This window comes from Taeniopygia guttata, chromosome 4A, assembly GCF_048771995.1.
Source record: "Taeniopygia guttata chromosome 4A, bTaeGut7.mat, whole genome shotgun sequence".
NCBI lineage: Eukaryota > Metazoa > Chordata > Aves > Passeriformes > Estrildidae > Taeniopygia > Taeniopygia guttata.
This window is the reverse complement of record NC_133029.1, coordinates 7,369,269-7,394,510: the sequence shown is the minus strand read 5'-3', so window position 1 is coordinate 7,394,510 and position 25,242 is coordinate 7,369,269. Positions and strand designations below refer to the sequence as shown.

The 25,242-nt window shown below is 49.5% G+C and overlaps 1 protein-coding gene and 1 long non-coding RNA gene across 2 annotated transcripts; both read right to left on the bottom strand.

Moving 5' to 3' along the window:
- Positions 1–4,337: 4,337 nt before the first annotated feature.
- On the bottom strand, positions 4,338–14,112 carry RAP2C (RAP2C, member of RAS oncogene family). The gene is made up of 3 exons (XM_002190631.7): positions 13,589–14,112; positions 11,576–11,895; positions 4,338–6,825 (listed from the first exon to the last, which is right to left on the bottom strand). Exons 1-2 carry the CDS (start codon positions 13,859–13,861, stop codon positions 11,617–11,619), a joined length of 552 nt encoding a protein of 183 aa, XP_002190667.2. The 5' UTR covers positions 13,862–14,112; the 3' UTR covers positions 4,338–6,825; positions 11,576–11,616.
- A 2,254-nt stretch (positions 14,113–16,366) lies between these two features.
- Positions 16,367–25,235, bottom strand: LOC140684162 (uncharacterized). The gene is made up of 2 exons (XR_012055974.1): positions 24,850–25,235; positions 16,367–24,382 (listed from the first exon to the last, which is right to left on the bottom strand). It is a non-coding gene; the product is annotated as an uncharacterized lncRNA (long non-coding RNA).
- Between the last annotated feature and the right edge of the window lie 7 nt (positions 25,236–25,242).

The following is a 25,242-nucleotide window of genomic DNA, read 5'->3' as shown; positions in this document are numbered from 1 at the left end:
GTCTGCAATGCCAGGTGAATCCTAGTGGGAAGGATAGAGTTCTAAGGAACTATACTGCTTATTTTCATGACAGATGTGGTTCCCCTCTTGGCTCAAGACAAAGGACTCTGGTTGAGTAAGCCTTGATTACAGCTAGACAAAGAAATGCACTTGTTCTCCAGGTACCTCCAGGCCAATGGATCAGACCCATTCCACCACATGGATCTTCATCCTGAGTTTTATTAACACTTCCCTCCCTGGTAGCCCCTCTACCCCCACTCTTTGTTTTCCTTTTATTCTTTCTCAAAAGACCCTATCACACTTCAGTCCTACCAGGGCACACCAGATTCCAGGAATACAGCTCACAGCAGAGGGAAAGGCATGTCAAAGCCACTCTTCACAGCAGGCAGGGAGGAGAACAGAGCAGTATCCACCTGAAGCTGGGAGCTTGGTACTTTTGTAGTGATCAAAGGTGATCCCAAATTCATGGCTTCTCTTCTAGGGTCTTCTGGCAGATGGTGACAGCTACAAGACAGACATATTTCCATATTTCCAAAACCAGGAAACATTCCTACGAGGTCCCAGGGTTTCAGGGGTACATTCACAAAACCTTTCCAGGTTATTAAAGCGGGCCCCAAGAGGGAGCCAGTCGGATGATCCTGTGCTGACAACTACTTCAGAGACAGCTGAGAGGAAAGGAATGCAGCTGGACACACAAGCACTTCTAACCACAGCCTGATAATGGGCAGGCCCTGCAGCTAAAATCTTTCTTCTAACCTATTAAAACATGTGCATTACTGAGATTAGACCCAGAGCATTTGGCAAGGCTGTGCTAATTCCTGGAACAACGAATGGAAAATAATGACAAGACCAGTAATATGACTGTGGTCCCTGCAAGAGACACACATGACAGCCCAACACACAGAGGCAGGAGCTACACTCACCTCACACACTCCTTCTTCCAGCAGGGGTTATCCAATATCACCTTAGAAAATCCCTCACCACCCCACATAACTGCAACTTGCTCCAGCACTTACGTGTGCTCTGTGAGCAGCTTTCTCTCTTTTCCAACACAGATCAGCTTTCTGAAAATTCAGTGAAATTCTTCTTGTTTTCCACAGAAGCCAGGCTGTTGATGATTACATAATCATTATTAACTTGGAGAAAAAGGGTCTAAGATCTGTCCCAGCAGCAGGATGAATCCCAAGCTGAAAACTTATCATCCTATCTTACCAGTTCCCAAAAAGACAAGTAGCCCTTCAGAAATGTCACAGACAGCAAGTGTATTTTCTCTCTTCTGGGCTGACCAAATAATTTAAACAGAATGTCAAGGTAGATCCTCAAAGGACATAAAACTGTATGAACTAGTCAGCCTAGTGGCAGGAGAAAAGAAACAGTTTCTGGAAAAGCCAGAAATTTCCCAGAAAGTTGATTGCTTCCTTTACTGAGTTGCAGTTATAAATCAATCAAACCTTTTAGTAGAAGCACGAGTTTTAAGACTGAAAAGAGACCTTGTAGTCTCCCAAATGTATGAAATATTAAACCTTTTAATAAATCTCAGAATGTTTCAACTTTGTTATTTAAGTTCTAGTCCACTTATTTACATGCAAGAAGTTCAATTTCAAAATTATTCTACAACACTGATGCATCTGATTCCAAGCCAGTCCAAGAACCTCCACATCTCTAACACACCCTTTCCCATATGCCCCAGCAGGGAAGTGCTACAGTTACGATTTTTCTTCCCAGGCAAGAACAATGGAGGTCACCCAGTAACTGGCAGTGTCGCTGAGTCTCAAATCCATGCAATTTATAATCACTGCAAATATGCTTAGGAGGAAGGAAAGCACTGCTAAGAGGGCTGTCACAGCACACTCAGACTGAACCAGCAGAACACCAAGGGGCACAGACATGCCACAAACCAAACAAGCAGCAAAGCCTCCCCTATGAGTGAATATTTTACAGACTCCTACAACATGAGAGACTCTTTCCCATCAATTATTGCAGTTACTGCTCCAGAGCCCTTGAAGGGACTTGAAGAAAACTGCTTTGAAGGAGAGCACCAGCGGCCAGCAAGCTGATTCCACACGAAATACACTGTTTCCAGAGAGAACAGGTTTCCTCCCCTGCAATCCTGCCATCAGCAGGGTCACTGCCAGCCCAGCTCGGTGCTGCCCCCAGCAGCACCAGCGGACATCCCCTCTGAACGGAGCGCTGCGCTGAGGCACAGCTCAGTCCTCCTCCTCTGCTCCTCGCAGCTGCACTGACCAGGCAGAGATAAAAGCAGCTATGGAAAACACCCCAAACCCACATTATTTCACTTTCAGAGCGCAGAACATCGGCCACGTCATCTCCTGCCAGAGCGGGGCCGCAGCTGCGGGCGCTGTTCGCGCTCCCCGCGGGGAGCCGGGACTCCCCAGCCCCGCACTGCCCGGGCTGCCTCTGCAGCGCACACCGCTCACACGCACTGCTCCCAGCCCCGATCTCATTTTAATTAACACCAGACACTTCCACCGAGTTTCACACTGTAATTACAGCCCAGCCTCCCGGGGCAATGCCAGCGTGCGGCTCCACACGAGGTGTGGCCGGTGGTTCACCCTCCGCCCGGGCAGGGTGTCTCCGTGCCGGCTGTGGGCTCGTGTGGCTCTGGGCTGTACCTGCACACCCAGCCGGGCTGCAGCCCAGCTCTGCCCCGGGCAGTGCCACAGATACGTGCCACCCGTGCTGGCTGGGGCAGCGGGGTGGGGACAGGCTCCTGCCTGTGCTGCAGGTGGCTCCTGCTCTCTGATGGCTCTGCGGGGACATCCCTGTCCTCTGGCTGCGCGGGAGAAGCAGGACACTGCAGGCACCTGTAGAGCAAGACCCGGCAGACCAAAGAAAAAGCTGCCATGAAACACTACATAAACAACCCCAAAACCAGACAGAGCAACGTGACATTGCCACACCTATTTAACAAAGGATGCTACACAAGTCTGTGCAGCAGCAGTCGAGTTCACTCTCGGCACCAAAGACTTTTGAAAGATAATAGGCTTAAATAATGATCTTATGTCCTTCCTTTAAATCCTCACCCACCCTCTATTACACTATCACCTGGAAACAAACCAGTGGTGTAAGTCACAGGGGCTTAACAGCTGTACTCACATCACTTCCCAACCTATCAGCGGAAAGAGGAATCAGCTTCCTTAGTTAACCTGAGTGCCATAAGGAATTGGGAGCATTATTGCTGCATTCTGACTTCTTTTAAACCACACGAGAAGTCAGACTCACACAGCAATGAACCCAACAGTGACACCACAAAGCAGACAGATCCTAAAGTGTCAGTTCCCACCCTCAGTGACACTAAAGAGAACTGGGCACGCGTCACCCTCACACCTCAGCTGGTTAAGGAAGCCGACATTTCACCCAAAATCACTTCTAAGCACACCCTGCTCGCCTCTATCATTCTACTCTCGAGATGGAAACTACTTCTCTATTGCAGCAAAGGAAGTGTGAGCAGGAAGAAGAAACAGCACAGAAACCAACCTACAAGATAAGGCTAATGCTGTTTCAGCTGGAGGAGGGGTGGTGAGCAGGCTACGTGGTTTGCCTGCTGACACACTGCTAATGACTGAAGGTACCAAAGTATCAACTTTTTCTCAACTTGAAATCACATTTTCCATTAAAGCACAGCTTTAGTTACAAAGGCAGTACTAAAGGTCAGTGCCAAGACTGTATGTCCTGAGGAAGATGCATTTTTTGTTACAGGGCCCAGATGACAATCATTGACTTGGCAAATTCAGGGCTTTTACTGAGCATTTAAGATAATTGCTATCAAATAGCTTTGGGCACTTTGGTTTTCTGGAAAAATCTTGTGCCCCTCCTGTGGCAGAGCTCCAGGAGCACTCACTCTGCCAGGGTGGTGGAAAGACGTCAGCTCTGGCTGGAAGGCAGCTACAGGCACTGCAAGGTGATGCCAGGACTTGTGGCCATCTTCACACACATAAAGCCTGCACGAAAACAAGAACGTTAAAGACTCACACAAGACAAACACAGATTTCTTTTGAACAAAGCTCCATCACACTGGCCTGTGAGGGGCTGCTCTGAACTGGCCCCAGCTCAGGGAGTGCCTGCCCTGCACAGGATGGCCATGCACAGCCCTTGCTCCCCCTCTGAGCACCCGAGACTGTGAGCTTTACACCCAGCTGGGGCACAGCTGTACACCCTGTTCCCCCACACCAGGACTCAATCAACACAATTCAGATGTGGTTACTGCATTTAGAATAAAACCAGTATCCCAAAAACAACCCACAAAACAAAAAGCAGCAGCAGCTTGTCAGTTCAGCCCACTCCAGAAGAAACTGAACACAGACTACTCACCCTGGTTTGGTAATACAGGTATCTATTTTATTAAAAAAGTTACAAACAGGTGGACTGTAGGGTTGTCTTACAAAATGACAAGAATGAATTCTACTGGAAAAAACTTTTTACAAAGCATTATAGGTAATTGTTCCATTTTTGCACTTGTTATTCCAGATTTCACCTATCACTGATAAAGATACAGTACATTAGATACAAGATGTTAGGTTACATTTTTATTTGTAGAGCCCTACTGCAGTGATTTGAACAACTCCTAAACAGATGCCATAGTAAAGACAATACATATTGCATTTATTATTAGCCTCTTACTCTAATAAGCAACTTCACATGCAAACTATTGAGGAAGCCTAAATAAACTTTTGGTCCCTTTTTCCCCCCAAAGTGTGCTGAAGAAACCATCTCTTATTTTCCCAGTCCTGTCACTCTAAGCTAGTTCAAGTTTAAGGTTTTTTTTCATTTGTTTGTTTTTTGTGGTTTTTTTTCTTTTTTTTTTTTTTTTTTGCTGAGGTCAATGAAAATGAACACTGCTTTGAAAACTACCCATAGGAATGAACCACTGATCAATATCAACCAACTTTTTCCTTCTTAGACAAAAGAAAACTAGGATCTTTATGAATTACTTTCATATCCTATTACTTCCTTACAACCTACAAAAAAGATCAACAACCATCACTTAAAAAAAAAGTCTAGTTTGAATACAAGGTTTGGTTTAATTCTGATATTAAAGTGCAAACCTAAGTATTAGCCTCAGCCTGTTTATAAAGTTTGTACAAACAGGAAAAAAAAATTTCAAGTAACCCCACAGAAAAAGAATAAGGTGTTTTAATAACCAGGCAGAAATCCTGGAGTCCTCTTCTTTCCAGGATTCAAATTCAACACTGAATGTAGACACAGAATCTTTATTTCTGCTAATATGGTAAAGTCAGCCTGCATTATTACCAATAAAACACATTAATATTGAGATACAGTACCGGTGATCTTTTATTGTTTTAAATGCCATCATCCACAATACAATTTGTGAGTTCTTAACTGCTTAACCTCATATATCCATCACTGCTTTTACTGGAGCTTTTCTCATAGATATTTAGCTATTACAGGGAAAGAATGTACATTTCTAGAAGCATGTTCAAATGACTAAAGCTGGGCTCCTAAAAACCTAGAACTTTGGTGCAGTAGGTGAGCTGCAGTTATTAAATTTCTGCAAAAAAAAATTACACATTTTAAACCACTGCTAGAAAAAGCTCTCATGTATGCAACACGTTAATAGAGGTGAACAAAAAGATTTCATCTGTTCTTTGTACATTTTCATTCTGCTCTTTATACCTGTGTTATTGTTAAAATTTTCAAGTATTCAGAGAAAATGTTGATCAGGTAAACAATAAGGAAGGCAATGGCTGTTTAAAGCACGCTTGCAGTTAGTATCACTGAAACCTGGTGCTTTTCCCCTTGTTACACCAACTTGTCTCTAATATTAAACTTGCTTATTGGGGAAAAAAAAAACCAAACTAAAAAGCAATTTGTGACAGTGCAAGAAAAATTTTAACAAATATTGCTTTAAAATATTATTCAGAAAGACAAATATTAAGAACTATAAAATGTAAAGTGATCTTATTTGCATTAGATTTACATATGCAGAGGTCTACTAGATGTCTCTTACTGTGCCAGGCAAAGCTGAGCTGACAGAGTAGGCATAGAGCCCATTTTGAAGGATACATTATCCCTTTTCAAAGGCATAGAGAAGCAATTTGTAAACAAACAAGTTTAGAAACTCAGTAGAAGGAAAAGTGTGCTGCTGTTTTTCAATGCTACAATTGTCACGTTCAATTGAGAAACCCGAGATTGGGAGAATCATCAGCTGGAGACTTTCTATGCCACTCCAAGTAATCCCTACTGTCAAATCAGGCTAGTTAAAAACACATTGTCACAGCTGCATTTGCCAAGAAAAGGGATACTACATCCATACAACAGAGTGCCCTCAGTATCTTTCCATGACACTGTCACACGTAAACAAAAAGTCTCAAAGAATGACCAACTACATTGTAGGAGAAAACCTTGCAAATAGAAATAAGCACTGATGCGAGGTAATATACAGAAGTAACCATTTGTTTAAGGCTCAACTTATTCTCCATTAAAACTCTCTTCTTTTAAAAGGCATTGAGTAGGTAATACTGAGTTTAAGTATTTAATAAATACAAATTCAGAATTGATTAAAGAAATCAATTAAAATATTAAAAATGAACTCTTGCATATTAGCCATTATATGAACTTAGAAAGCTATAAAAGGACTGATAGATAAAGAACAGATTTTAAAACTTATGGTAAACATGCTAAGCATTCTGATTAAGGTGTGTGGATCCTGGAGGCCACCAACCTTATGCACTTAGATGTATGGCAATGTGCTGTAATAGAGACAGGTTTACCAAGGCTCAGCTCTGCAACCTGGGCTGAAAGTTCTCCAAAGCAGCATCTGTGCAAGTTTCCTCTGAGTTTTATCTGCAATTTAAACAAACAAACAAAAAAATACTAATGAAAGCCATATTCAATACACATCCAAAGTGAACACAGCTCCTCCCCTGTCTGGAACAGCAGCTCCATGCTGAGCTCCACTGTTTTCCACAGCAGCATTCCCAAATGCTCCTCTAACTCTGGTAATGAAAGAGGCAAACAGGTAACAACCTACTGCTATTCACTTTTCAACAGCTGCCACTGTGGGATACAAAACTGCATCTAAAGATCTGAAAACGCCAGGAAATTTAAGTTCTCTTGTACAGATGCACCAGTGCAGGACCTAGTGTATGTGTAATAGTAAAATACAGCAATGGCCTTTAGCACAAGTTCTGGGAACAGGCAGATGAGCCAACTAACTCAGTTTTGACATCTGTGTTTGCAGCAATCAGACCCTTTAATGACTCAAAAAAATCCCTTTAGCATTCAGACAGCCTCAGCAGGGCCAGAGCTGTACATTACCATCCTCAGTCAAGCTCACCAACACGTTACCAATGTGACCAAACCATCGTTGCATTTCAGATAATTTGCTTGTAGCTCCCAGGATTTATCTTCAGAGATATCCTGAAAATCTTAGGTGAAGCTCAAAGTCTGTAGAAACCTGTCAGATGTATGTGCATGTACTCCACTCTAGCTTGAGCCATGACTTCTCAGGGATTTTGAGGAGCCTTCTCAATTCTTGAAGTAATTTCTCCCAATGAGTCAGGACCTTATGTTCCCTACTGCACCATTTCTTTCCAGCTGTTGATTTGCTCTCAGCAAATTACAGAGTGCTCTGACATGGCCAGGATTCCCCTTCTTGCCTAACAACTGTTCAACACTCAGGAGCAGCACTCCTGCCCTGACTGGAGCCAGCACCAAGGTTTTTCTTGCTTGTGTGTTTTCCAACTAACAGCAACTCTCTCCCAGTCTGGTGAGATCACTCCCACTCCACACACTGTTGCTGCTCCACAAGTTTTAGACAGAGAGTCCCAGTACTGTCAAAAGTAGTGAACCAAATTTAGCTTCTAATGGGGATGGATTAGACCTACTTAATAGAGGTTTTATCTTTGCTTAGAGCACAGAAGAGGCAACCATTTACAGTGTAGCTCCTCATACTACCAGAGTTAGATCCACCCAAAACCTTCATCTAAACCCAGCATTTAACAATGTGACCAGCAAATAATTGCTACGAATACTAAGAATAGAAAAATGAAGGACTGGTATTTTCCTCCACATGCCCTTCAGCATCCTTGCATTTGCAGGTTAGGGACCTCCCAGTTCAGATTTGTCATCTTTCCATTTTAGTTACTAAAATTAACACTACAGGATACCTTATCTGGCTTCATTTGCCCGTGATATTTTACACCACTCTCTGGTCTCCTCTGTGAACAGGCAGGAGAGAAGGGGAAGTTAGAAAATATAGTATAGTAAATATGCCTGTGTTGCACAGCCACACAGACCAGAAGAGAGTACACTTGCAGGTTTTGTTCCTAGAGAGGAATACTCTTCCTTCAGCCTTGCTAATACCAGTTACTCATGAACACAGGGGACAGAAACCACTAATCAGAATCAATCTTTCACCCCAACCTTTAATGTGTTACCAATCCTATTAGTATCAGAAAGACTTTAGTGCACAAGCACTGTACCAGATACCATACTTTAAAGAAGATTCAAAATACAAAACAGTGTCATACTGAAAATTCAAGAGAAATACTGGAGCAAGGACCACAGAGCAGATCCTGGAACTCTCCTATCTCTGAATGCAAGAGCAAAACGACAGAAGACCACTGCAGAAACACAAAAGAGGAGGTGGGGAACAGGATGTGAGAACAACACACATTTTTTTAAAGGAACTAAGGGTTATCCTTACTATGCAGTTATGTTCCATCCTCCATCTCAGCCAAGGCAGCTGACTGGAACAACAGTTTAGCAAATGCTTCTCAAAAACATCATGAAAGAACCTACACATCATAGCTGACAGACAGGCTGAGGTATCAGCACCAAAAAGAGGTGAAGTGGTACCTGAGAGTTAAAACTGACACTGGAACAGCCTCAGGCAAAGCTAAGCCCAGAAAAAAAATCCACCCCACCCCTCCTGGGTTTCTGCACCAGAACTGCAGGACCACAAACTGTTGTACACTGCTCTGTGAACTGACACTCCCAAGACTCCTCCTGGACACAGCCAGGTTACAGAACTCAGAGATGAAGATAATGATGATCCCAGGACACCACTGCAGCTCAAACCCACAGATTTCTGGTGGGCTGGTTCTACTTCCTCAGTTTCAATTTACCTAGGAGGGGTCACTCCTAAAGCAGAGGTCTGACAAGCAGCAATTGTTTCCTGGATCATAGATAAGCAGGATTGCAAAGCTGATTAGAGCTATCACAAGACACCATCAGCACCTCTCCCACCAGAGCACATCAGACAGAAATTATCAAGCAGCAAAGGCTAATGATAAAGTTAATGAGATCCTACATCTACTCAATCAAAGAACAAGGATAGAGTGGGAGCCCGGAAGAGCAAAGTACCCCTAAAGTGTTAGCCTGGAATTAAATATACAGAGCATGAAGCCTGTGAAAAGCCAGAATGAGTAATACAAGTTCCAGACATGGTGAGAACTGGACTGAATAGGAAGTGGATCAGGAAGGAAAGACTTGTTTGGCACAGGTGATGAGACTGTACTAGGGAGAGACAGCATTCCCCAGAAGCAAGGAAGCAGTTTGCTGCTAAAAGCTTGGGGTGATTGTCTAAGCCAGGCAGAAGGAAGGAGAGGAAATCTCTATCACAAAAGCTTAGATCCTCTGTCTCAAGACCTCACGAAGACATAAGAATATAGATTTTTCTTCTGAAGCAAGAACACGTTTAGGAAGCCACCAAATCTAGGTAAAAGTTATCATTCAAAAGAATAACATGTGGCCCTGCCCCTTCTTCAATTTCACCTTTAAGATTAAATGTGCTACTTAGTGTTAATCCAGAAGCAGACAGGTTACAAAGCCTCTCTTAGAAACAATCAATTCCAGAACTATAACTTTCAAGGATGAAAGGCCTGATTTTGCCAGAGTTTAAGACAGTAACCTGCACAAGAGGAACTGTTAGTACCACAGGGGATTGCCATATCCTTTGGCATGATACTTCTAGTCCACATAATCTTGTTTGTGAAGCTGCCTTAGAAATAGCTGCAACATTGCATTACTATACACAATTCAGGATATTATCCCTGCAGCACTCTTTTTTTTTTAAAGCATTAATTTCTTAGATTCATTTCTTCCTAGAACTCCATAGAATCTGCAGGTGTGAGTAATGTACAATGAGAGACATTATTTGAATTTTCCTGTGCTCCAAAACAAGCTCACCTTTCAACAAGCAAATCTCAAACTTACACACACCTCTTACACAGTGACAGCAGCCCTTCCTAATTTCACAGAACTGGAGATAAAAACATCATGTATTATCTGTAGCATGACAGTGCTAGGGCCATGAGCACCTAAAACTTGATATTTACAAAGCACCTGATAACAATCTCAAAGAGAAGCTTCGAGACTTCACTCTGACCTTGCGCTCGAGATTAAAGAGGATACATGGTCCAAAGCTTCCAGTAATAACCTATTTTTCCTGTTGTCACTCAGCCACAAAAAGCTCCTTTGAGTTAAGCAAGTTACTAACGTGGCAGCGGGAGGCTGAGCCTCGAGCAGTGCAGCTGTCAGGAGGGGCAGTTCCTTCCCCTGAGTTTCCACATCCTCCCTCATTCCTGCACTTGCTCTCCGAGATCACCAGTTGTTTGCAAAGGTCCAACAGACAACTGGAGGTCTGAGGGAGCAGCTGGCTGCACACAGAGCACCCCAGCCTTGCTTTGCAGTCACATGGATTCGAGCCAGAGGTGAAACAAGACCTGCAACAGCTACAGGGGAAACAGGAGTGGGAATGCACATCGGGGAGGGACAGAGCTATGCACACTCAGGTGGAAAAAGGTGATGAAAAAAAGACCACACATGTGAAAGGCCAAAGGCAGCTGTCCTGGAGGGGAAAAAAGATAAAAAATCAAAGCAACACCTGACACAGGGGAAACTTTACAGAGGGCCCTCTGAGCACTGGACTCTCATCACACCTCTTGTGAGTCACTGGGAAAGGAGAGCTGTGCATTGGGAAGCCATTTTACAGTGTGTTCTCTGCTCTGGAGATTTGAGATGAAGAGCACTTTGTGCATGCCCTTGACTGTTGTATGTGTGCTTTGAGCCACTTCTCACCACTCAGGGTGGTTCTCTTGCAAAAGAAACTTATTTCACTGATAAGGCAGAAGGGTACTATCAGTTTCTGTGCTACAGAACTTTATTTCTTTTAAACAAGCTCAAAGTCTTCTCAGTAAAACTACTGGGAAACTTGGTCACAACAATCCCATTGAACTCCAAGGTAACTCCCATTACTGGAAAATAATCGAGATACCAGCTACAAGAATAAACCCACTGCAACACCACAAAGCACTTATGCAGAATAACACAGCATCAAATACAGCACTGACAGTCAAAATAGGTGCATATGAGATCATTCATTTTGTGTCATTGTAAAATTACTGCAAGCAAGCAAATGCAGCGTTCCCTGACTAACCCTACTGAGGTAACACAAGAAGTCCATTTGACTCAATCATGTGCACAAGCTCCCATCTTTTGGAGGAAGGCTGCCTCATTTCAGACTCCCTGTCCCTTTATCTCTTACTGAAACACCATATTTAGGCACCTCAGTTAGGACTGTTCCACCAACCTGCTCTGTATGGCCATGGTTGAGGTTTTTCTTAATATCTCTCACTGGACGATGCAGGTTGTACAACACTGATCTTGCTTTTCAGGCAGGGAGGCATAGTTCATTTGCCTGACGATCTCAGCAAACAGTTCATCCACCATTGTTTTGCTCTTGGCTGACGTCTCCATGAAGGGACAGCCCCACTCCTGAGCCAGGGCTCTGCCTTCTGCAGATAAGACTTCCCTCTCCGACTCCAGATCCACTTTATTCCCCACTAGGATCAGAGGAACTTTCTCGTATCTCTTCACCCGGACAATCTGGTCCCTCATCGGCTTGATGTCCTGGTCAAACAATCCAGCTGGTTAGTGCATGCAGGGAATCACATGGAATTGCTACAGAACCACTGTAGGAACACATTTTAGTAACCCTCACGTGCAACTGAACATTAAAAATACACCACAAGACTTTTTAAACTCGCAGATCTAGAATTCAGAGAAAATTTACCACCTATCACTAAGCTACTTCTTTTTTTGTATAAAAGCATGCACACTTTAAAGAATTTATGTGCATAAACCAACAGAAAGTGACTGCTGTGCTCTCAGACAGAGGAGGACACGGTATTGCTGCTCTGAAGGCTGGTTCAGCTTTCTGAAGTTGTCTCAAGTCTAAGGACCTGTAACCCTAGCAGGGCCGTGCCATTACACAACCATTTAGGAAGTTTGTGCTTAGTTTACAGCTCGAGAAAGCCATCAATTTAAATAAAACCTTCTCAGTCCTGGAATGCTTAGAATAATTCATTGTGAACACATTTAATCACATGTAAGTAACCAAATTAGATGCTGTAAAGAGATTTTATTACCTAGAGATGCATTTATTCAAGTCTGAGCCGACAAGGGGCGTTTACACTTGAAAGTCTGAGTCAGCTTCCTCTGCCCCCTGAGTGTTTTAAGTTGCTATCGGTACTACAAATTCTTGCATAGTTCTGAGACAAAGCAATCCCAGCGTTTGAAGTTACCACCGTGCAAAGAACTGCAGAGAGGTTTACACCTACAGCCTTCAGAGCAAACACTACAGACAGACGGGAATAATTAAATATTAACGAGGAAGATTACTGCACATGCATTTCTCAAATAATGAGGGCTCGCTGGAACCCAAAAATCAGTGAAAATGAGAGCAGAAGCATCCCAATGTCACTGCTGTTGTTTTCCAGAGATAAGCATGTCTTCAGCCCGAACAGGGTTGTTTCGAGGCCTCTGCTGAGATAAGGTTTAGCCTTCAGCAGGAGCAAACACTGGGGGTGTGCAAGGTCTTGCCAAGCAGCTGGAACACACCCAGCCCAGCAGCCCAAGCCAAGGCAGGAGCTGCGAATCCCCGCGCTGCACGGAGTGCTTCCAAACTCCCTTACTGCCCCAAAACAAAGCCCCGTTTCTACAGGCAGCTTAGACCAATTACTGGCTGAGACAGTTCCTTTTTTTGGAGAGTTTTAATAGTAGAAATCAAATCCAGAACCACAAATTACCGTGTATAGCTAGTTCTGCTCTCCAGTACTCCACCTACGCTGGGAGAGCATCGAGCTCGTGCTGGACAGGAATATATTTTGGGGGCAGGGAGCGGAAAATAGCAGCTCACTTAACAAGTCACAACTGCAGAACAATGAGACTCTCTTCAGGAGCAACTGCAGAAACATGCCTTTTAGGAAGGAGAGGGGGTTGGAAGGGGAAGTCTCGGTTTTAATATCGAGTGATTTCTTCACAAAAGGGGATTGCCAAGAGATTTCTGTTGGGGAAGTGGGAGCTCGGCATTGTTCTCCAGCACTGCGTGGGACTTAACAATGGTGGCACCCTGATAAGTACCTGCAAAGTAAGCAGTTTTCCAGCGGGAAGCAGGGCTGGTAAAGGCGCTTTCAAGCTGGGCATTTACACTTTTGGCCCTTGGGAGATAAAGCGCTGCCACGCACACGTGGCTACCCCTAAAACTTCCTGCTCGGCCCGGGCAGGGCCGGCTCCGCGCGGAGGGGACGCCGCGCTCGGTTACCTGGAAGGACTGCTGGTTGACCAGGCTGTAGACGAGGATGAATCCCTGCCCGTTCTTGATGTAGAGGTCGCGCATGGAGGCGAACTGCTCGGTGCCCGCCGTGTCCAGGATCTCCAGCACCGAGGGCGACGAGTCCACCTCGATCTCCTTGCGGTAGAAGTCCTCGATGGTGGGGTCGTACTTCTCGATGAAGGTCCCGGTGACGAACTGCACCGTCAGGGCGGACTTCCCCACCCCCCCGCTGCCCAGCACCACCACCTTGTACTCCCGCATCGGGCCCCGCTGGCCGCTCCGCGCCGGGCCCGGCCTAGGGCAGGCGGCACCGCGGCCCTCGCATAGCCCCGGCCCGCCTCCCGTGAAGGGCGAGGCCCCGCTGCTCCCGCGCCGTCCCGGGGGCAGCCAGACCCCGTCAGCGCCCGGCGCGGCCCCGGCCCCGCTCCGCTCCCTCAGCGCCGCGCTCCCGCCATCGCCGCGGGACCCGCCCGCCCGGAAGGGTTTCACTGGCACACCGGAGGCTGCCCCGCCCCGCCGTGCGCTCACTTCCGGCGTGCTGCGTCACGGCCCGCCCGGACTGCGCCGGGGGACAGCTTTGGGTGTGGCACCGGGGCGCTGTGCGGGGGGACAGGTTTGGGTGTGGCACCGAGGCGCTGTGCGGGGGGACAGGTTTGCGTGTGGCACCGGGGCACTGTGCGGGGGGACAGGTTTAAGTGTGGCACCGAGGCGCTGTGCAGGGGGACAGGTTTGAGTGTGGCACCGCGCTGTGCAGGGGGACAGGTTTGGGTGTGGCACCGAGGCAGTGTGCTGTGCGGGGGGACAGGTTTGGGTGTGGCACGGAGGCACTGTGCGGGGGGACAGGTTTGGGTGTGGCACCGGGGCACTGTGCGGGGGGACAGGTTTGGGTGTGGCACCGGGGCACTGTGCTGGGGGACAGGTTTGGGTGTGGCACCGGGGCGCTGTGCGGGGGGACAGGTTTGGGTGTGGCACCGGGGCGCTGTCCCTGCCCGCCCCCCCAAGATGGCGGTGCCAAGATGGCGGTGCCAAGATGGCGGTGCCAAGATGGCGGTGCCAAGATGGCGGTGCCAAGATGGCATCCCCTAAGGGCGGCTCTGGGGGCGCCGCGTTGTCCCTCCACGAGCTCCCGCTCGGCACTCGATAACTTGAACAAACTCCTTAACAAACTCCTCTCAGCTCCCCGCGGGGGCGGGGACCCGGGCTGTGACACCGGCACCGTGGTTCTTCATCCCTGGCAGCCCGCTAGGCTGGTGACAAGAGGGCCACACGTCACCAGAGGGATGGAGCTCCTGTGATATGAGGAAAGGCTGGGACTGGGATTGTAAAGCCTGGAGATGAGATAGCTGTGCGGTGACCTAATTGCCCCTTCCAGTGCCTGAAGGGAACTTGCAGGAAAGACAGAGGGGGATGTTTGCATGTTCACAAATACATGTTGCGACAGAAAAGGGGGAATGGGTTCAAACTGAGAGAGTACGGGTTCAGATCAGCTATTGGGAATAAAATCGTTACTGTCGGGCGGTGCGGCCCTCGCACAGGCTGCCCGGAGGAGCCGCCCCAGCCCTGCAGTGTCCGAGTTTGGGGTGACACGAGATCCCCTTTAAATCCTTCCCAGCCCAAAGCATCCTGACTCTCTGCAAGCTGCTGCCCCCAGGTCACAGCAAGGTCAGGCAAGATCTGACCTGTGTCTTTGCACTGGCACAGCTGGCACAGGGCTCACTGCCCGGCTGTGAAACCCCCGGGGAGGAGCGGCGGAGCTCCTGGCCAGGCTGGGCTCGGGGCAGGGGTCAGAGGGGTCAGCAGGGGACAGCAGGTGACAGCAGGTGACAGCAGGGGTCAGAGGTGATAGCAGGGGTCAGCAGGTGACAGCAGGGGTCAGAGGGGTCAGCAGGTGACAGCAGGGTCAGCAGGGGTCAGCAGGGTCAGCAGGGGTCAGAGGGGTCAGCAGGTGAGAGCAGGGGTCAGCAAGTGACAGCAGGGGTCAGCAGGTGACAGCAGGGGTCAGCAGGTGACAGCAGGGTCAGCAGGGTCAGCAGGGGTCAGAGGGGTCAGCAGGTGAGAGCAGGGGTCAGCAAGTGACAGCAGGGGTCAGCAGGTGACAGCAGGGTCAGCAGGTGACAGCAGGGGTCAGAGGTGACAGCAGGGTCAGCAGGTGACAGCAGGTGACAGCAGGTGACAGCAGGTGACAGCAGGGGTCAGCAGGTGACAGCAGGGTCAGCAGGGGTCAGCAGGTGACAGGAGGTGACAGCAGGGTCAGCAGGGTCAGCAGGGGTCAGCAGGTGACAGGAGGTGACAGCAGGGTCAGCAGGTGACAGCAGGGGTCAGCAGGGGTTAGCAGGTGACAGGAGGTGACAGCAGGTGACAGCAGGGGTCAGCAGGTGACAGGAGGTGACAGCAGGGGTCAGCACGGCACCAGCGCCACCCGCCCTGGAACTCCCCGTGGCAGGAGGAACCGACTGAAAGGAATCCCCGTCTGTTTTCTCTCTAAAATAAACCCCCCCAGTCACTCCAGACCCCAGGCGATGATTCCCGCCCGTAGCAGCAGCTGCCCTCCAGTACAAACACGTCTGTTCCTGCTGCTCCCTGCAGAGTTTCAGCAGGCACGTGTGAGGTGCTGGATTTGTTCCTTTCCCCTTTGCATCACCTGTTTGATTGCACGTCCAGGGCACACAGAGCTGCTGCGTTTGTCCATCCCGGGTTTCCAGCAGCCATAGAGGGGTGCCTGCTCAAGGCTAAAACCATCCAAAGATACTGAGGAGGGGACTCTGCTTGTGGCTGTTTTCACAAACAGCTTTATTTTATTCACTTTCTTTCCATAAAGACAACAGGTCCATTATGGGAAAAGGTCAATGAGGACTTTTATCCTCCAGAATAAATCTTATGTTACACCAAATTTGATTCACTCTTCTTTATCAAATATAAGTAAAAAGCCCTCTCCTTCCTTCACCGTTGCCTCCAGAATCGTGTTGTCAAGTGGATTGCTGGCAGGAGGCAGACGTGCTTGGCTGGAAGATTTTCATGTGGCTGGTGAATCAGCTCGAAAATGTAAAAAGGTGAACATTAGAACAGGCTGCCTCCTACTTTAACCCCATTAGAAATCACGAGTTGTTGCAAAGTACCTTAATGCACTCAGGGTGCTCGGGATAAAGGAAAGCCGCAGTTGCTCCCAGAGGAGCTTCCCATCTAATTTTAACCATGACACAATCGGCGACAGTGACAAACGGGGGGAGGGAGCAAAGGGACAAGGGAGGGTGAGGGTGACAATAATAGGATTACACGGTCACTTAGGTTCATTATGTGCACGTCTTGGTGGCACTGCTGGTCCATTATGTTTGTGATGGGTGGAGGAATGACTGCGGGAGAGGAAGGGGCAAAGAGCACAGCGGGAGAAAAGCCAAATATATTTTTGTGCAATTGACTTTAACCAGCAACGCCTCGCTCTTGGGCTGAGGGGAAGAACAAGCAGGTGGACACAGGACTGGGAAAATGGATTTTTTTTTTCCCTCCTCCGTAAATCAATCCCAGTATTGATTTGGATTGCCAAGATTTATTTCCCAACTCACAGCACTTTATACCTGGGCATAGATGCCTACAGCTGAAAAAAAGGGCCAATCCCAAAGTGCACCAGGCTGTTTGTTACCCTTAAGACGAGTCATTGCCTTCATTAAACAGTTTGCACAGCTCTTTCACCGCCTTGTGCCCTTCCACATATCCTGAGCCACAAAAATAGCTGGTGATGTAAAAGGTTTTGAAAGTCTGGATGGGAAGAGCTGCTTCTGCCATAAATGGCCAAGGCCTGAGCCAGCCGTGCAGGGCACCTCCTGCCAGTGCCACCTCTGCCACTCCCTCAGTGTCACCGTCCCCTCCCCTGAGGTGCGGCACATCCCGGGTCAAAGGCGTGATTTAATCTCTGCTGCCACTTTCTCCACGGCTCCTGCCAAGAAGAAAGGAGCCGGGCTCAGCCCTCGGTGCTGCCCCAGGAGGGTTTGCCCTTTCTCAGCAAAGCAACCTTCCCAAATGAACATCCGGGCAGGATTCGATTGCTGCCAGAGCAGCTCTGTGCTGCTGATGGACTCAGCTGCTCTGTGCTGTGCCTGCAGCCAGCAACAATAAAGCAGGCTCTTATTAAATTAACCTGCTAAGACACAGATCCTGCAGGGATGTTCAGGGAACAGACAGATGGCACAAGCAAGGGCCAGCAATAATTGCAATCCCCATCTCACCAGTGTGAGAGATGAATCCTGCCCGGTGCTGTGCCCAACAGGGAGGTGGGACTGGGAGCAGTCACCCCAAGAGGTGACAAAGGAGCCTCTCCAAGCCATGGATGGAGTGAGGAGTCTGGAACATGTCCTGTGGATGCCAGGGTGGGACTGCACCACCCCCAGCAGCCAAAGCCTCCCCACTGCAGCCACAGTGTGGGTGCTCTGTACATCCACCACCTCCTGTGGGCTGTGCCCGCTGCCATCATCGATCTGCTCTGACTCCCTGCGCTGCCCGAGCTGCAAACCAGGCTCTGCCCTGCCAGGAAGGTGCAGCAGCTGCTGAGCCAGGGCAGCAGGGATAGCCCAGATTTCACCTCAGTTGCCGTCTAGCTGGGGACGTCATTTGCATAAATACATGCAAAACCAGCTTAAGACCCAGCGTCCTTTCTTCTTTGCCTCTTCCAGAGGTTTTGCTAATCCACTTACTGTGCCTTATGGTGTTCGGCGTGGAAGCTGCAGGGTAGGGACATTCCTCAGGGCTGGAATGGCTCCTGGAGCACCGGGGGCTGCTCTCACATGCAGCTCATTCAAGGAGGTCGTGTTACCCCAGTCACAGAACTGCAATGACAGCTTTTGATCTCAGCCCTGTCAGATTCCAGTGAAATGTGTCTTAGGGGTTGGATGTGTCCACCTGGCCCAGACTCCTCATTCTGGGGCTGTTTCACAACCTGCAGAGATGCTTTTCTTTTTTGCCAGCTTTTCCTGCCAATATAGAGATGACTCAGAGGCAAATCCTGAGGACCTTTCTCAGAAATTTCTGATTTTCTGCCATCCCTCGGCTTTTAGCCATTACTTTAGTTGCAACAAAAGGCATGATGGTGCTTCAAAGGAGGTAAAGGACATTTTCCAAAGTACTTACTAATTCTGAAGCAGAAGTGGGACTGCACTGAAATATAATTGATACACCAAGGAGACTGTTGGGATTTCTGGGAGAAGCATCTCTCTTTGGCTCACAGACATGGTACCTGATCACCAGCCATTTAGAAGAGCTTGGAGCTGAACAGCACCACAGGGGAAGATGCTGTTGCCACCCCCAGCCACACTCAGTGCCTGCCGCCCCTCCCCTCCCCACCTGCCCTCTCTCCTGGTTATCCCCCCATGCTGCCTCTCCTGCCCGCAGGATCAGCTCCGAGGGGTCTCTCATCTCCGCCTGGGATGAGTCACTGCTCCCTGTGAGCATCCCGCCGGTGGTGAAGGCAGAAATGTGGTTTCACGGGTCATTCCTCTTCCTATTTTCTCCAGACATCGAGCTCTCTCCTCGCTGCCCTTCACAGTCCAAGCTGCTGTAATCCTTTCTGCAGAGCCATTGCCGACCCGCCTGTCCTGCACACACCCGGCCTGATGCCAGCACAGCCCCTCTCCTCGGCTGCCACCTTCCACAAATTTCTGCAAAGGCTTGCCTTTGTTAAATCACCAACACACGGGACAGCCTCTTCATAGAAATACATACAGATTTTAAATTTCTACCCAATGGTAGAGTAAAACTGAAAATACAGCTCCTTAAGGCTAAAAAAGGCACCAGTGAAACACATAAAACAAACCTGTTGCTTTAAACTCCAAATGAAAAGAAAGGAGGGGGGAAGGAAATATTCTGTCAAGATATATTTTTAAGATTTGCAAATATAAAGCAATTTTAAACTGATGCCTTACAGAAAGGTTCCCATTTGCTTTTAGAATTCCACGTGTTTTTCTTTTTTTATCATATTCCTGCAGCATTTGCAATTCAAATGCTACAGGAATGTGTAACCTTGCTCATGAAATTTGCTGGCCAAATGAAGCAGACAACAATTAATTAGAGTGAAACCCCCTGCTTTACTCCCATTGGTGAGAACAAGAGAGAAAAAATGTAAAATTCAACCCAAATTGGGGTATTGAGAAAATACTTTAATATGATGTTGATCTTAATAAGCAAAACCATTTCTTTCCTCCCTCTTTTTTAGTAAATTGCTTTTCACTTGACAATTTCCTCACAGAGAAGTGACAAGTATTATTCCAAGTCGTTAATTCCTCCGTGTGGGCTCTGGCGCTGAGCTCATTAAAGTGCCCCGAGTGCCGGGCGGGCACTGCCAGGCTGTGCCCTGACCTGGGCCCCGAGCACCCACTGCCTCGGGCTGTCCCCAGCCTGGGACAGGCAGTGCCACCGAGACAGCCCAGCACCTCCTCTTCCTGGCTCTCCAGTGCCTTGGGGACATTCCTGCTGGAATACTGGTGGCCCTTTCCTGGAGCATCACTCCTGGCCAGCATGGAATGCACAATGTCTGAGTTCTGGCAGCACTCACGGAGTGTGGGAGATTCTTGCCAGGTGGGCAATGCCACTGTCGCCAAATGCTGCAGGGTGGAATATCCCACTTGATTTTGGAATCATGGAATATCAAATCAGAATATCACAGCCCATTGTCCTGGCCTGGCCCTGTTCCCCATGCTGAGGACACTCACTTTCCCATCCATCTCTTTTCCCCAGCCACACAAACACATCAGCAGAGAGTCCCTGTGCCTGGCACATGTGCCCAAATGGCCTCCCTGCACGTCTGGGGTGAGATGCCTCCAGAGATCAGCCTGAGGCCAGAGGGAAAGGCTTTCCACAGCAGTGCAGTGGCAGAGCCATGGGCAGGGGGAGCTCCTCCCCAGGCTGCCTTTGCCAGCAGCCAACAAACCATCTGCAGAGCAGGAACACGGCGAGCTCGTTACGAGACACTCGATCAGCGTCCCTGTCAAGGGAGGCCAATGGGACAAAGCTGTGTGTCCTCCCCACCAGAGCCTGTCAGCTCTCCTGGAAAGAACACCTGGCTGCTTGGAGACAATCCAGACACCAGCAAGGGTCATTATAACAACCTGGAGAGCTGCAGCCTGGGTGACATGTGGCATCCATCATCATCATCCGAGGGAGCCAAACCAGCAGACCTCAGAGGCCGACTGCTCCAGGAGCCTGGGAACCAAGGGGTTAAAGTGCTTGGCCAGGGGAGGTCCTGGGAGGAGAAAAGCACCGAAACTGCTTAATTAGAGTATTCAAATTAGATGGGGTTGCAGAGCAGTTAATTTCTCAACTTGAAAAAAACCAAAATTAATATTTGCCAGGAAGGATCAGAAGCAGTGGGAGCCATTGACAGCTTTGCTGGGGCTCCTCATGCTGGGGAAGACTCCAGAGGTCCCTGCCATAATTACCTGCAGTCTTTAGTATTTTGTTCTGCAGTTTATGAACTTGCTTGAGCATTTTGTGGATAAAAGGTGGTGATCCAAACCCCAGCTGTATTTCTGCTTAAAGAAGCAAAGGGCTGCTGCCTGGCATTGCAGTGTGACACTTTGGTGTTTCAAAGAGTTTCCTAATTTGCACAGTCTGGAGAGGTCCAAACCAGTGGCTGGTGGAAGCAAACTGTGGTTCTGCCAGGCTGGTGCTCCCTCCCAGCCCCCAGGAACAGGCAAGCACCTCCCATGCCTGCACAGATGGACCAGCAAACAGCCCTGCATGGACCGAGCCACACTCACAGCGAGGGCTCACTGCCTCATTGATCCACAGCCATGGACACCCCCCTGCCAGCAGCCCCTGAGCAAGTCCAGCCATGCCAGTGCCAGGGAGAGGATGCTTTTCCCTCTGCCTTGTGCCACAGCTCCAGTGTGGGAATGTGGACTTGGGATGCTGCGTGGACAGTGCCAGGGCTCATCCCTTGGTTAGTCCTTGTCCTGTGGGCTGACAGCTTTCCTTGCTCTGGTCCATCTGCCTCACCCCTCAGGCTTTTCTCATCTGCTTTTTTGCTGGTCTAACCTTTTCTCTAATATTTCATTCCATGCCAAATTCTTTCCCATCCTCTTAAAATTCTGAAATTCTCTAAATTTTTTTTCCCTTAACTTGTCTGCATAATTGAGAACCATCTTGAATCCCTTTGTGTTCAGACTTCATACCTTGTACTGCCACTATGTCCCAATCACTTAAACATGAGATCTTTGCATATTGTTCCGGTGGAGACAAATTTTTGCATGTTCCCTAGAAAGAAAGTCATCCTCCATTAGCAAGTGCTTTGTGGTGACTGAGAGGGAACGTCACAGCAGGAGCAGAGGCAGCAGTGGAGAGTCCCACCCTGCACTGTGCCTCAGAGTGATACTGAGACAAGCTGGGATTTCTTTCCCAGCAATATCTTTGCTCTTCAATGGCTGTGAGTGAAAGGCTTTGACACCCTCCATCAGCACAGCACCAGGTGAGGGCTGGCACACGTTCCCTGCCACCCTCCCTCTGGCAATGCAGCTGCCACTGCCCCTGGTGCCACCCAGCAAATCTCAGCACAATGGGAAGGGAAGGAAAAAAGCCACTTCCCCCTGCACAGACACATTACACCAAGAACAGAGAAAATTGATCTCTGGCTGCTGAGCCTCTCTAGCACTTTGTGTTGCTGAAAGGAATAATCAAGCCTGGCCTTGGAGAAGGCAAAGACAGAAAGGAAATAAAAGCTTTCCCTGTCTGATGATTTATCTCTGGGGTTGGGGCCCTCCCTGGGAGACCCAGTGGTGGTTCTGGGAGAGGCTTTTGCTCTGGGGCCTGGTTCAGCAGCAGATCCACAACAATCACACAAAATTTTGCTTTTCCTGCTCACTCAGCAAGTCTGAGGGAAAGGGGGAGAGGCTGCCAGGGCTCCCAGCTGAGCCCCAGCAAGGGGCTGCCACATGCACTTACACTGGGCTTGCCCAGGGATGTCACTTGAGCCACAGCACAACGTCTCTCCTCTCCTGCCATGGCGTGATGCAGAAGCTTGGCTTTCTCCAGGTTGTGGCCCTCAAACAACTGCAGGCATTGGAGTTTGGGGACAAGGATTAAAGTGCTGAAGTGCCACTCAGGAGGCTGAACAGGGAGAGAAGGCTCCTCACTTGCTCTCGAGCCAAGGGTTGAGCTTTGCCCTCCACAAGAGTGTGGGCCGTTTGCCACAGCCCATCACCACAGGCTCAAAATCTGTATCTAATACTCTGTTGGCTCAGCAATTACCAGATTAAAAGAAAAATCCACACTGAAAGGGGAGTCCAGAGGCTCCTCCTGGCTCCCGGCAGCACACCCTGAGCTGGCCCAGCCCCAGCTTCAGCTACTTACAGTCCAGGGGACACACATTTCCACAGGCAGCCCCCTCAGCCCCATCCTTGCCAAGCTGTCCAGGAGCTGGGGTAGAGCTGTGGCAGTGTCAGACACCTGTGAGCAGGGCTGTGGGGGGAGCATCACATCCCCACACTGGTCCAGGGAAGCTGAACGCCACCTCAGCCCCAGGTAAGTGCTCCCACCCCCCATCATTTGGTGCCCTGTGGAAGATGCAGGTGGGAGAGGCAGAGGAGGAGGAGGAGGCAGCAGATCTCTCCCACTCCTGCTCTGCAGCCCCGTGCCAGGAGCGGCCAGGCTGGCTGGCGGTGGGCGTTGGTGACTCACGATCCCTGAGCACCGCCTGTGACACATTCACTGCCAGCAGGATGGGCCTCCCGCCAGCACAGCAGCCCCGCAGCCTCACGGGAGGGTGGCTGGGCTTTGCCAGCAGCTGGGCTGATGCACGGGTGGGGAGGTCACCAGCTGCAGCCCTGGGATGCACAACCTGAGGTAGCCCCTGGCTGGGTGATAATGGGGACAGACCAGGACCCTGTGTCCCAAAGTTCAGTGTGGGAGCACAGGGGCAGAGATGGGAGCTGGCCAGGGCCAAGCACAGCAGGCCTTGGAGCCAGCCCAGCTCCCTCACCTCCCACAGCACCTCCCTGCCTACCCAGAGCGCTGGCTCCCGGCAGTGGGCACGGTGACAAATGCCTTTAGAACATTCTTTATTAAGTGAGAAATCTCACTGCGCTCCCTATGCCAAGCCCTAATACAGTGCAGACCTAAATACAGCACTAATGCAAAAGCTTAAAGGATTTCCCACAATTGAGCAAAGCTGGCAGAGGGGCGAGAGCCTGGTGGGGGGAAAATGCAGCCCACCTCCCTCCTCAGCGTGGGCTACCCTCAGTCTATCCCCAGTGGTCCAAGTGTGGCCACAGCCCCCACCCTCAGACTGTTCAGTGTAGAAAATTAAAATCTTCCAAGGCCTCATCCTCCCCAGCTCAGAGCCCCAAGTTGCCCTCGTTACCCTCACCCAAATCCCTTTGATTTATGCAATAGCACAAGTGGCATGGTGATGTGTGACCTGTGCGTCACTCATCCTCCTGCTGCCAGCACTGCTGGGGCCCTGCCTGTCCCAAACCTCCCTGGGGGTTACAACAGGGCCAGGGCAGCAGGACTGGGCACATCCAGCTTCCAAAGCACAAGGGATGCTCCAGACAGGGGAGCTGCTGGGCCAGCACCTGCTGCTCCTGCACACCCCAACCTCGTGGGGTGTGGGTGGTCACCAGCACCCCGCACCCCAGAGAATAAATGGTCTTACCTTTGTATTTCCTCTGCCTTGGCACAGCCACACATGGCTCTGAGAACAGCAATGGGAATATCCTGTGTCTCCTTGCTGGCATGGCAGAGTGTGACCCTCGGGCAGGCTCACCCCGCAGGGCAGGTGGCTGATGGCTTTGATTCAGGCTTCTGTGGGGGAAAGCAAAACAGTTTTCTTCAATGAGAGTTTTCCAGGAGCTTTACAAAGCACAAGCACCTTTGCTTTGGTGCAGCCACACACAGCTCAAAACACCCCCAGCCCTCTTGATGTGATCAGCAGGAGCTGCTCACCAGTGGGAGCCCTGCCAGACATTCAGGTGCCACTGTGCTGCAGGTGTGGGGGCAAAACTGAGGGCTGGCAGGGTTTTGGGGCAGGGGGGCCACAGCCACAGAGGCCTCACGGCCATGGGGAGCACAGGACGTGCAGGAACTGCAGCAGAAGCACTGCCATGGAGATGGGCTGAGGGCTGGTGAAGCATTAAAGCAGAACTGTGTCGATTACAGCCACAGGCTCTGAGCACACAGGGGAGGGTGGGAGGCAGCAGCTCCCTTGGGAAGGCTCTGATAACATTTACCAGCAAATCATTTACACGAACCATGGAGCAAAGCAGGAATACCTCTGTGGAGCCCAGCTGCGGCTGTGACGAGAGAAATGGTGCAGCAGCACCGTAGCAGAGCCTCCTGCCTGGCAGCAGGGATCTTCCTCAGGCAGGTGGTGAGGTGACACAGTGCCATCCCCTCAGGGCTGGATTTACACATTCCATCCAGGAGAAGGACAGTGGGAACAGTGGGGCAGGTGCCAGGGCATTGCTGCTAAACAGACTGGCAGAGCCACCCTGAAAAAGGCAAAAGGAAGGAAGGGCAAAGCAAACATCTGACTGAGCCAGGCCTTGCTGGGACCCATCACAGCTGGGTGGCTCTCCTCCAAGCCTGTTCCTGTGGCTTTCAGGCTGTGGCTGCTTCTGTCTCCCTGCCCACAGAGAGCTCAGAGGCCTCCCAGCCCACTCCCT